We start from the raw sequence: 12,838 nt of genomic DNA on the forward strand, positions 1-12,838 counted from the left end.
GTAAGTTGCATAGCTGGATTATCAATACCTCCAAAATGAAATCTAAACAAAATAGTAAAAACCATAAACAAAACAATAATTTCAATTACGATAATAACAATTATTATTATTGTCTTTAATTTTATTTTTATTCCCTTTTTCTTTATAATCAATTTTACTCTAGTTATTAATTAAATGTATTGTATTTCTACAACACCAGAAGTTTCTAAACGCTTCTGCTAGGAGGAATCAACAATACTCTATAATATTATGTATTCAATAATGTTGAGTTATTATTGAATAAAAAAAATATATTAAAAAAATAAAGATAAACAAAAATCCACGATCATCTTGAACAATTCAATATTGGCCACTTTCGCAGTCGTCCAGACCTAGTTGCGCCGCACGCAAACAGGCCATACGTCTATGTGGGGGGGGGATTTCTGAGTTCACAAAGAGGTTTTACTCAGAGCCATTTCTTACACATTAGCTTTTCCTTTGATCTTCTCTGATCGGTACAATATCTCAGTTAGTCCTCACCTTAATTTTTCCAAGATCTCATGTTGCTCTCTGCTGGATCTGCCAGTCATGTCCAGATGACTCCTTCTCGGAGTCAAGCAGAGATCCTGCCGACAACGCCAAACTGTGGAAGAAATTCTTCCGCAGTGATCGGTGAGGTTAATCTGCCCACTACAAGAAAACAAAACTGAGAATATTCAAGATTATTTATTCTGCAGAATAAAGAGAACAGTTCAGTACTGCTCCAAAGCAGTGTTCAGATCAGTCTGATCTTATTTCTGATCAAGAGGGCTTTATACAACAACAGAGGGTGTGGCTTGGGTCAGAGGTCTGTGAGAGAGACAATGCACCTCTAGGCTCCTCTGTTGAGTTTCGTCATCTCCATAGAAGGTAAACAGGGCCAAATGTGCTCTGTTCTTTCATGTTAGAATTGACATTGTAGGGAGCAAAAACATTTCTCTTTACATAAACTCTGGGGGGTTCCTGGGGAAACAGAGAAAAATGTTTTAAAACCCCCCTCTTGAGGTAGAGGCCTTTGTCATCATTTACAATAGTTGATCGAATGCATTTTTCTCTCACAATTATTATATTTCCATGTGCTGAAATTTCCTTGTTAAATGCTTTTTTGTTCATTATATATATATATATATATATATATTACATTTATATTGTGGTTAAGTGTAAAATCAGGATAAACAACAATAAATTAGGAGCTCAAGATTGATGTGATATTTACTGCAGATTTTCCTATGTGTGGGTCAATTAATTTTTTTTGGTTCTCATCCTCATATAACCCTGCAGGTTTTTGTTGGAGTCTTTGGAGGACTTGGACAGCTCTTTGAGGAAGCTCAACTCAAGATTGTTTGTGGTGAGAGGGCAGCCCACAGATGTCTTCCCCAGACTGTTCAAGGTCCGTATTATACTTTGTATTATAACCTTACAGTTGTCATCAACTGCCCTCTGTTCAGGCTGTTGATAATATGAGCAAATACATTATGATAACCCCTGGAAGATCGGTCTATATGCAGTGCTTATCTTGTGACCATTCTAACAATTTATCTTCCTCATTCTCTATTTTACTCTCTCTCCCCGCCCCTTCGGCATTGTTTCTCATTGTGTCTCTTCACTGATTTTTACTTTTTCATAACATCTTTTCGCAGGAGTGGAAGGTGACTAGGCTTACCTTTGAATATGATCCAGAGCCTTATGGGAAGGAGAGGGATGGGGCCATCATCAAGATGGCACTTGAGTTTGGAGTGCAGGCCATTGTCAGAAACTCACACACCCTCTACAATCTAGACAGGTTTGTGTGATGTGCTGGTGCTATAGAGTCTTAAGTCGTATGCAAAGCACGGACATATATAGTATAGTAGGCTTTGGCTGATAGTCGTTAATATCAAATATCACGATATGCAATATTTTCACAGTATCGAAATATTGCATCCGTCCGACAACGAGGGGCAGCCGACGGAGCAGCAGAGTGCACAGACAGAGCTCATTCACTTGCGCACACAAATAGGATGTATGGGCGCAACAGCGAGGAAGCAGATGCAGGATTTAGATGTGGTGATGCGAATGGTCCAGTGATTAAGTTGCTTTTCCACATTATTTCTTGCATTACTAAAATTACATTATAAAACGTTTTTTTTTAACAAGTGTTATGCAGAGCTGCCAAGTCTCATGCTTTGACCTTTGACCTTCAGACTGTCCTGTGTCCTTTAGTGTTGTAGGCTTAAAACAAAAATTCAGATGATCCGTTTCGAACACAAAAGCTTTGTGTTGTGGGCCTCACGGCAATGAACATTGTTCCTTTCGTGACATCAGTGTTCAAAACACGAGGGCCCGGGCGGTCCATCAGGGCCAAAGAAAAATAATCCAGATTTATAACGAACGAATGTTACATTCTATAGTTGTTAGTGGCATAATAAAAAAATCATTCAAATGTTGAAGAAATAAATAAATATATTTGTTTTGCTCCTTTCAAACACAGACAAATTTCAAATTTATAAGATAAATATAACAAGGCTATAACATGAGGAGGTACAACAAAGTTTTTTTTTTTTTTGGCTAATAGCAGAAAATAGGGTTGCGACGGATCACAAAACTCACGGTTCGGATGGTATCACTGTTTTGAGTCACGGATCATATCAGCAAAAAAAAAGAGGCAAATTTAACTTTGCTTTGCATTTATTCTGTAAAACACTAAAAGCAAGGAACTTTAGCCCATGGTCTTAAGTAAAAAGAACATGCAAGATGTCAAATGGTTCAATAAAATGTTTAAAAGCATAAAATATTCAATACTCAATTGTTAAACTACACTGCATGCAGAGGGTCAAAGCAGAGGAGCCATTTTACCGGCCACCATCCAAAGAGTGTGTGTTTGTGCATGTGTTGTAGTGGTGTGTCGTCTGACGAATAAAGATTCTTCTTCTTCAATATGAGGCATACATCATACCTTTTTTCCTTTCAACATGGTAGTCAATGAAAAAATATGATGAGATATGGCCCCAGTAACTGAATTTAATTCCAGTATTATGTTATATTTCTCACATTTATAACAAACTAAATTTCATGAAAATTGGTTCAGAATTAAGAGAATTACAGAAAATGTTGTATAGGAGTCTGCATCTCTCAATACACATTATATGTTTGTATGTTGTTAACTAGCGGATCTGGATGGCTCCAATATGGCGGACAAGCAGAAGCATAGTGGCCATTTGCTTCACGATATTTCGTAAAGTAGAAGCAACATAGCATGACATACCGTAAACCAATCATTGCGCTTCAGAGTAAAACACAGCACGCGTCTTGTCTATCTTCTTTTAACTACAACTCTGCATCGAGATTTATGGAATTATTACTTTAAAAAAATTGTAATGTAGACACAAAATTGTAAAATTGTAATTAGTCACAGAAATACTGCCAGCATGTTTTCATAATTCATAGAAACTTAACCTATCAAAAATGTAATCCAAGGAAAGAAGTCACCACTAAAATTCCGTAAATTCTATTACCTTTGTAAACCTCCTTAAATAACGAATGAGGCACCCTGTTAAATCTTGTTCTTGTTTTGGTCCTCGTCCTTCAGAATGTGTGACGAGGAACCTATTGTTATTGCTCTGTTTATTAGGATCCTCGTCCTTGGGAATGTGGGACGAATAACGATTGTTATTGCTCTGTTTATTATTATTCTTGTTAGGGTGCTCGTCCTACAGAATGTGTGACGAGGAACCTATTGTTATTGCTCTGTTTATTAGTAAAGTCAAGTCACACTTTATCTGTAAAGCGCATGTCATACCAGGGCAACACAATGCGCTGCACAGAGAAATACAATCACAACATACAGAACAGACATATACACACAGAACTCAGTCACACAGAACTCAGTCATAGACTGTAGTGAACAGCAAGATTTTTAACCTGCTTTTGAATGTGTTCAGTGTGGGGGCCTCTCTCAGGTCCTCAGGCAGGGTGTTCCATTTACTTGGGGCATAGTGTGAAGGAAATTCTTCCGCAATGATCGGTGAGGTTAATCTGCCCACTACAAGGAGACAAAACTGAGAATATCCAAGATTATTTATTCTGCAGAATAAAGAGAAGGATTCAATACTGCTCCAAAGCAGCGCTCGGATCAATCTGATCTCACAGAAAAAGACAGGAGGCTTTATACAGAAGAAACAGGGTGTTTTCTAAGTCTGCTTTTGACAGGAAGCCTCTTAATTTTGAAATCATTTTTAGATGGGAGAAGGTTGGTTTTGTATTGTAATTGATATGGCTCTTAAAGAGCCATATCAATTAGATCACAGTCTACGATTACTTCATTCTAGCTCTCCAGAGACAGAGAACTGAGAGGAGCTGCAATTTTCTGTCTCTGAGCCAAAAAATTGTATTTCTCCTTTCTCACCTTTGTTCAGTTGTAAAAAGTTCTGTGACATCCGTGCATTAATATCAATCATACACTGAGTGCGGGATTGTATGGGGTGTAGGTCATCAGGAGATGGGGGGTATGTACAGTTGTGAATGATCTGCATAATTATGGTAACTTATTTTGTGTTTCTTTGTAATATGTGCAAGTGGGAGCATAGAGAGGTTAAACAATAATGGTCCAAAATTCGAACTTGGGGCACTCCACATATAATATCCACTTTGTTTGAGACAAAATCTCCAATGGACACAAATAACTGCCTGTCCTGTAGGTTTTGAGCCAGTTTAGAACCGGGCCAGATAGGCCGATCCATTTTTGTAATCTCGCTAATAAAATATGTTTGTCAACAGTGTCAAAGGCAGCACTGAGATCCAGGAGCAGAAGAACAGATTGTTTTTTTGAATCAGTTTTTATATGCAGATTATTCACAACTTTAATAAGTGCTTTTTTCTGTGCTATGGTGAGGTTGAAAACCAGATTGATAAGTGTCTAAAAGGCTGTTTGATGTTAGATAGTTTAGCTGAAGGTAAACTGTTTTTCAAGTAATTTGCTGAGGAATAGCAGGTTGGAAATGGGCCTAGTTGGCAATAACTGTTGCATCAAAATTGCTCTTCTTCAGGAGTGGTTTAATGACAGCTGTTTTAAATGCTGCAGGAAATATACCTGATTGAAGAGAGCCATTTATTATTTCTAATACCTCATGTGTTAGGCAGTTAAAAACTGTTTAAAAAATGTGGTAGGGAGAGGGTCCAAGCAGCAGGTGGGGAACCTGAGCTGACCAACAATATCGTCCAGTTTGTTTTATGTCTAAAGGTAAAAAAGTGAGACATGGCTGCAGTCATATCACTGGAGAACTGGAGGGTAGGTTCATTTCTGGATGTTGAGGTACTAATATTCTGTCTGATATAATTTTGTTATTGAAAATTGTAGCAAACTCTTCACATTTTTCAGTGGAGAGCATCTCTGATGGGGTTGTAGATGGTGGATTAATAAGTCTATCAACAGTGGAGAAGAGCACTTTGCTATTGTTGATATTTTCATGATTCATGATTTTTGAGCAAACAAACTGTCTGGCCTGTTTAATTGTTGGACTGATTGTCTATCTTTGTAAATTTCATGGTGAACCTGAGGTTTTGTCTTTCTCCATTTTCGTTCTGCCTGGTTCCTTGTGCTACAGAATGTGTGACGGGGAACCTATTTCTATTGCTCTGTTTATTCTTCTTCTTGTTCGGGAACTCGTCTCCAGAATGTGGGACAAGGAACCTATTGTTATTGTTCTGTTTATTAGGGTCCTCGTCTACAGAATGTAGGACGAGGAACCTATTGTTATTGCTCTGTTTATTAGGGTCCTCATCTACAGAATGTAGGACGAGGAGGATCCTATTGAAAAATGATATTGCCCCCATTACCTAAACCCAACAGGAAGTTGGCCATTGCATGGGCGTGTCAAAATGGCATCTTACGCCCCCCAAGAATTTTTCTTTTTCTAATCAAACCTATTCACTTTTTTCCATGAAAACTCACGAAATTCGGTACACATATGTAACATCCCTAGAATTAAAAAAAAAAAATAAAAATATATTGCCGCCATGACCGAAACCAACAGGAAGTCGGCCATATTCGATTAAAGGTGCAATTTTAGTCACATTTTCGTAATTTTTATACTTTGTACTTTTATGAACTCCTCCTAGACGATTTATCGACTTGACTTCAAGCTTGGTGAGTGTCACATTGATACATTCCCGATTAAAAGTTATAAACATATTTGGTTTTCGTCATACTGTGTGGACGTGTCACAGCCTTGAATTTCATGTTGGAAAAAAGGCACTGCTTATGGGACTTTTTTGTCGCTTTTTGGTGATTTTCATGCTCCGTACTTTTGAGGACTCCTTCAATACGATTTATTGGGTCCCGCCGACACTTGTGCTTGGAGGTGATCGCTGCTTGCAGCTTTTTTTTTTAGGATCCACATCTACAGAATTCAGGATGAGGACGTCGTACTTTTGGGGGCCTTAAGAAAGTCGAAAACTCACCAAGCTTTGCACACACGTTAGTCCCGGTCCCATGCATGGGGGTGGCAAAATGGCCGACCACACCCACTTTAAATTTTCTAAAAATCAAACCTATTTACTTTTTTGTAATTTCGCAAACTCCTCCTAGGCCATTTGTCATATCAATTTCAAACTGTGAGTGTCTATAAGACACATTCATGATTGAAATTAATTTAAATATTTGTTTTTCTCACACTGTGTGGGCGTAGCAGAACCTTGAATTTCATGTTCAAATATAGGCACTGTGTACGTGAATTTTTTGTCGCTTTTTGGTCATTTTCATGCTCCGTACTTTCGCAAACTCCTCCTAGCTGATTTTCAGGGTCACACCGACACTTGCACTTCGAAGAGCCGGACTGCACTAATTGCAGTTTTAATTATTATTATTATTATTATTAGAATTATTATTATTCCCTGTAATTCGCTGCATTTTTGACGGGCTTGGGATGCTGTTACTCACGAAAATTGACACGTCATAACTTGTGAAAATTGTAAAGTTTGGCAGTGATTGGGCTCGGGCATGGCCAGCGGCCTCCATTGCGCCCCGAAACACAGGGCAGGTTTGGGATAAAGTAGCTTTGATGTTCACGAAATTCGTGGGGGAGGGAGGGGTCATTGACATTTTCTTGCCCAACAGGAAGTCAGCCAAACTACCGCGTTCCAAATTATTATGCAAATTATATTTTTCTCTGATTTTCCTAAATAGTCGATGCAAATGACAGTCAGTATAATTTTCAAGTATCAAGTATGTATGATAACAGAATTTTTTTCAAAAATAATAAACCCAAAATGCACTGTTTCAAATTATTATGCACAACACAGTTTCAAAACATTTTTTAGGTTGTACAGAACTGAAAATGGTCATTTATTGAATTTGCAGCATTAGGAGGTCATGTTTACTGAAATCAAAATCTATTTCAATCAAAAACATCTTAACAGGCCAAGTTACATGTTAACATAGGATCCCTTGTTTGATATCACCTTAACAATTCTTGCATCCATTGAACTTGTGAGTTTTTGGAGAGTTTCTGCTTGAATTTCTTTGCAGGATGTCAGAATAGCCTCCCAGAGCTGCTGTTTTGATGCGAACTGCCTCCCACCCTCATAGATCTTTTGCTTGAGGATGCTCCAAAGGTTCTCAATAGGGTTGAGGTCAGGGGAGGATGGGGGCCACACCATGAGTTTCTCTCCTTTTATGCCCATAGCAGCCAATTACACAGAGGTATTCTTTGCAGCATGAGATGGTGCATTGTCATGCATGAAGATGATTTTACTACGGAAGGCACGGTTCTTCTTTTTGTACCATGGAAGAAAGTGGTCAGTCAGAAACTCTATATACTTTGCCCAGGTCCGGCCCAAAACATGACTCCGCCACCTCCTTGCTGACGTCACAGCCTTGTTGGGACATGGTGGCCAACCACCAACCATCCACTACTCCATCCATCTGGACCATCCAGGGTTCCATGGCACTCATCAGTAAACAAGACTGTTTGAAAATTAGTCTTCATGTATTTCTGGGCCCACTGCAACTGTTTCTGCTTGTGAGCATTGGTTAGGTGTGGCTGAATAGTAGGTTTATGCACAACTGCAAGCCTCTGGAGGATCCTACACCTTGAGGTTCACGGGACTCCAGAGGCACCAGCAGCTTCAAATACCTGTTTGCTGCTTTGTAATGGCATTTTAGCAGCTGCTCTCTTAATCCGATGAATTTGTCTGGCAGAAACCTTCCTCATTATGCTTTCATCTGCACGAACCCGTCTGTGCTCTGAGTCAGCCACAAATCTCTTAACATTACTATGATCACGCTTAAGTTTTTGTGAAATATCTAATGTTTTCATACCTTGTCCAAGACATTTCACTATTTGACGCTTTTTGGCAGCAGAGAGATCCTTTTTCTTTCCCATATTGCTTGAAACCCGTGGCCTGCTTAATAATGTGGAACATCCTTTTTAAGTAGTTTTCCTTTAATTGGACTCACCTGGTAAACTAATTATCACAGATGTCTGAGATTGATTTCAGTGATCCAAAGAGCCCTGAGACACAATACCATCATTGAGTTTAATTAAAAAACAAAAAATTAAATGTTTATGACACTTAAATCCAATTTGCATAATGATTTGGAACGGGGTGTAGTAAACACCTCGAATCGATGACCCATTTGGGCTTGGATGTGGCACGTCGGCTGTATAGCATCCCTAATTACTTTTAGCCTTTGAATGCATTTTTGAAGCCCTTGCTATACTCAAACTCATGAATCTTGCCGCACACACCAGAACTTAAGGCTCTGGCATCCGAATTATGGCTTGTGCATGGTCAGAGGGCTCCATAGAGCCCCCTAATAGTCGGAATATAGTTGCTCTGATGTTTATTTGATTTGCACATTATGCTCATCATTTCGGTCCTGCCCAATTGGAAGATGGTCATTTTTTTTTATTTTGTGATTCTGTATTTTATACAAACTTTTCCAAACTCCTTCTTGGAGGTTAATCAGTTCCACCTCAAACTTGCTCAGCTTATATAAAACACCTTAACAGTGAAGTTATTAAAAGTTTTAAGTTTTCCTTGAAGGGCGTGGCGAGGGGTCAAATTGACATGTTTCCTTGGCCATAAAACAGGAAGTGGTTTGTAACTCGTACATGGTCAAATCTGACCCAAACTTCACATTTTTCATAAGAGTCCCGGCCTAAAGACATGAACTTGCCAATATTGAATTATGGTCAGAGCGCCCCCCTACCGGCAGAAGTGGTTTGTAACTCAACTGTATACGGTCAAATCTGCCCTCAACCTAAATTGTTGATAACATTCCCGGCCTGAAGTCATTTACTTGCCAATATTGAATTATTGTCAGAGCGCCCTCTAGTGGCAGGAATTGTGTTTAAACTCTACTGTACATGGTCAAATTTGCCCCAAATTAAAATTGTTTGCTAAGAGTCTTGGCCTGAAGACATTTCCCAGCCAATACAGGTACTCTTCACTTAATGATCGAGTTCCGATCCTAGGACCAGGTCGTTAAGCAAATTGGTCGATAAGCGAGGACCCGTGTTATTTCACGGTAAGGGGGCGATTGCGAACGCTAGTTTAGTGAATACTGACAGACTGCGGGAATGAGACTGAGAACAGTGATGCACGATGACATGCTTGATGCTGAGACACCGCGCACGCAGCGTACAATACCGACTGGTCGAAGAGCTCGTCGTGAGTCCGAACGGTCGTTAAACAGGTAGGTGGTTAAGTGAGGAGTACCTGTATTGAGTTTTGGTCATAGCACTGCCTACTTCCTGGACGTGGTTTGTAACTCGACTGTATATGGTAAAATCTGACCCAAACTCCACATGTTTGCTCAGAGTAATGGCCTAAAGACATTTATTTGCGTATATTGATCTATGGTCATAGTGCCGCGTACTGTCAATAGAAAATTAAACGAGTGTGTGTTTAATGTTTGTTCTGGCCTGGTGGCCACGCCTGGACAATTTTAGGGGAAACACTGGAGAACACCCCAGGACTCATGTATGAAGAGCTAATGGCTGTGATGCTCAGAATGGGTGTAGCGAAGATGATTATTCTATTGGACTGGAAATCATCCATCCCACCCTGCTTTCAAAAATGGCTTTATGAGATGATTGTAATGGAGAGAATCCGATTCCATAGGTCCAAGTCAGCCAGGAAATTTACTAAAAGGGGTCCATTGAAGAGAAACTGTAAATGTAGATCTGTAAATGTAAAAATATGTATATAAAGGCTGATCTATACTGTCTGGCATCTGTTAGTTTGTATGTTATTTGTTTATCCTTTCTTTTTTGTTGTATGTGTTTTATAAGATGTTGTGTATGTGTTTACTCTATGAATCTTGAAAAACCTGGAAAATTAAATACAAAAAAAGCATTACACCATTTATGCAAAGTCACTGGTAGTCCCTTTATATGGCTTCCCTTTTTTGAAGGTTTATATTGGAAAATCATATTGTAATAACAGTAAAAATACGATACATTGTGCAGCCTTAGTTGTAAGTCGAGAATATGTTATTTTGAAATCCAATGCATAGGGCAGTATAGGTACCAAGAACTGGTGCCGATTTGGAAACCGTTCCTGATTGGTTGGAACAGCAATACTGGTTATCTCTGAACCGAACGCTCATGCTAATCAGTATTAACCTGTCAAATGTATTTAATTCTAACAAGTGGTAGTTGCCATAGTGACACATAATCATAACCTGGTGGATGGATTGAAATGCTTTAAAGTTTGGGCCCATCAAAATGTATTTTATTCACAAAAACTCGCATGCAGATTTGCATGTTAGAAGGTTTAATTTGTATTTTTTTTATTTTTTGCAGAATTATAGAGTTCAACAACAACAGTCCTCCGCTGACCTTCAAGCGTTTCCAGACTATTGTGAACAGAGTGGAGCTACCCAGAAGACCTCTGCCCTCAATCACCCAGCAGCAAATGGAGAAATGTAAAACTCAAATAGCTGAAAACCACGACCAACACTACAGCGTACCTTCACTGGAGGAACTCGGTAAGCTGGTGCCAATTATCGTGTCTTTTATGTCTGGAATATAGATTGGGTTACTTGAGTAAGCCTACAACACTCTAGGATAACGATCCGGGGGCCAAAATTCGGGAACATATATACAGCAATTCTGTCAGACATTGTGAGTGCGAAACAGTTATCACAAAATTGGTGGACAGGCTTTAAATCATTTATGTCATTTATTCGGCATAATAACTTCACATTTACGATCATGGTTTTTCGCACATAATTATATTAATGCCATGCCATTATTTTAATCAGTGGAAACACTTCCAGCTCGAGAAATGAAGTCGCTGCAATGCCTTTGCGCAAATTTCACCTTTGAACTTGGCACACGTGGATTTGTGGTTTGAACCAATAACAAAACTGTGGCCATTTTGACCTTTGAAGGAGTAGTCTATTGGGATTGTCCGGCATGAGGGGGATTGCTCAGATGTTCTGGCCCTTAAGAACTGAACTATAGAAGGTTTGTCTCAATATACCAAGGGTGAGTAGTGGGAGTTACTTAAAAGGGTGGTTTTAAAACTATGTTGGATGCATGCAATTCTAAGATCTACTCAAGATGTAAGCGTGTACTTAGTGTGTCATATGTTGTATTTCTCTGCAATCATTTTGTAATTTAAGCAAAATTAACTAAATGTGTTCCTGACCTACATATAAGTCTAAAGATTGCCGGATTCACCATTACTCCTGTGGTCACTGTGCGAAGAACAATAACCAAGATTTTCTTGTTTTCAGTTCTCCAAAGAGTTTCCAAAAGCCATTTCTGACTAAAATTTAAGCAAATTGCAACGTCCCATGCTAATAAAAAATCAAAAACAAAAACAGGAAAAACTTTGGTGAGTACAATGTAGGCTGTCAATCTTTTCAATTATAATTTTCATTATTTCCTTCACAGACATCCAACAAGGCAGTCAGATGCGTTTTACAGATGGATATGCACAGAAAGGGGGGGCGGGGGGTGTAAAAGGAAGCGCAAACAAATGAAAACTAGAAAGAACAGCAACAGCAGGTTCAAATAAACAGCAGGTACAGATAAAATAAAAATTGTTAAAGCTACATTAAAGTTAAAGATTAAAGTTACAGCGAAAGAAACAAACATTTAATAATATACATTGATGTACACATGTACAGTGTATGTATACAGCACATACATATACACTACTCACAAAAAGTTAGGGATATATGGCTTTCGGGTGAAATTTACTTGACTAAACATTTTATCTATGGTCTGAAATGTGGTCATTGGTAGCTCGGGGGTAATCATGCTGAGAATGTAGTTCCGTTTGGGAGCTATAACCATTTTTATAGCTTGGATTCTCCCCGATAATGACATCTGTAGTTTGTCCCAGCCCTTGAGAAGTAGTTTCAACTTGTTCCAGACTGGGTAGAAATGATCAGATATCATGTTCTCAAGTCCTGGGTTTAGAAGTATCCCCAAATATTTTCGATTTTTTTAGTACTCACTGAAATTTACAATTTTGAAAATTACTTCTGTAACAGTGTTTGGATAAAGGAATCACCTCAGATTTGGACCAGTTTATCTTATATCCCGATATAGCCAAAAATTAGTTCACTACATCCAACATCGGGTTACAGATCTCTGTGGGTCTGATATCAGAACCAGAATGTCATCAGCAAAAATTAGCATTTTGTTTTCCCGACCACCCATTGTGATACCCCTAACAGAGGTCTAAATCCAAAATCTTTTAGAGTGAAAATAAGATAACTCCAGCCTCCAACTCTAGTCTTCCAGATTTAATGAAAGAGGCATCTGAGACTGTCAGAGGAGGCCCTTCCCTTCACAAACCCCACCTGGTCTGGATGTATACG

General features: G+C 38.8%; 1 protein-coding gene across 4 annotated transcripts in view; it reads left to right on the top strand.

Moving 5' to 3' along the window:
• LOC307231489 (cryptochrome-2-like) overlaps positions 1-12,838 on the top strand; it is a 76,115-nt gene that overhangs the window by 13,423 nt on the left and 49,854 nt on the right. For all 4 annotated transcript variants that reach the window (XM_080002223.1, XM_080002226.1, XM_080002225.1 and 1 more), the window contains exons 2-4: positions 1,300-1,408; positions 1,659-1,801; positions 10,806-10,990. In XM_080002223.1, the coding sequence (XP_079858349.1) occupies positions 1,300-1,408; positions 1,659-1,801; positions 10,806-10,990 (437 nt within the window). The remainder of the gene's footprint in view (positions 1-1,299; positions 1,409-1,658; positions 1,802-10,805; positions 10,991-12,838) is intronic.

Source organism: Zeus faber (genome assembly GCF_960531495.2).
Source record: "Zeus faber genome assembly, chromosome: 6".
NCBI lineage: Eukaryota > Metazoa > Chordata > Actinopteri > Zeiformes > Zeidae > Zeus > Zeus faber.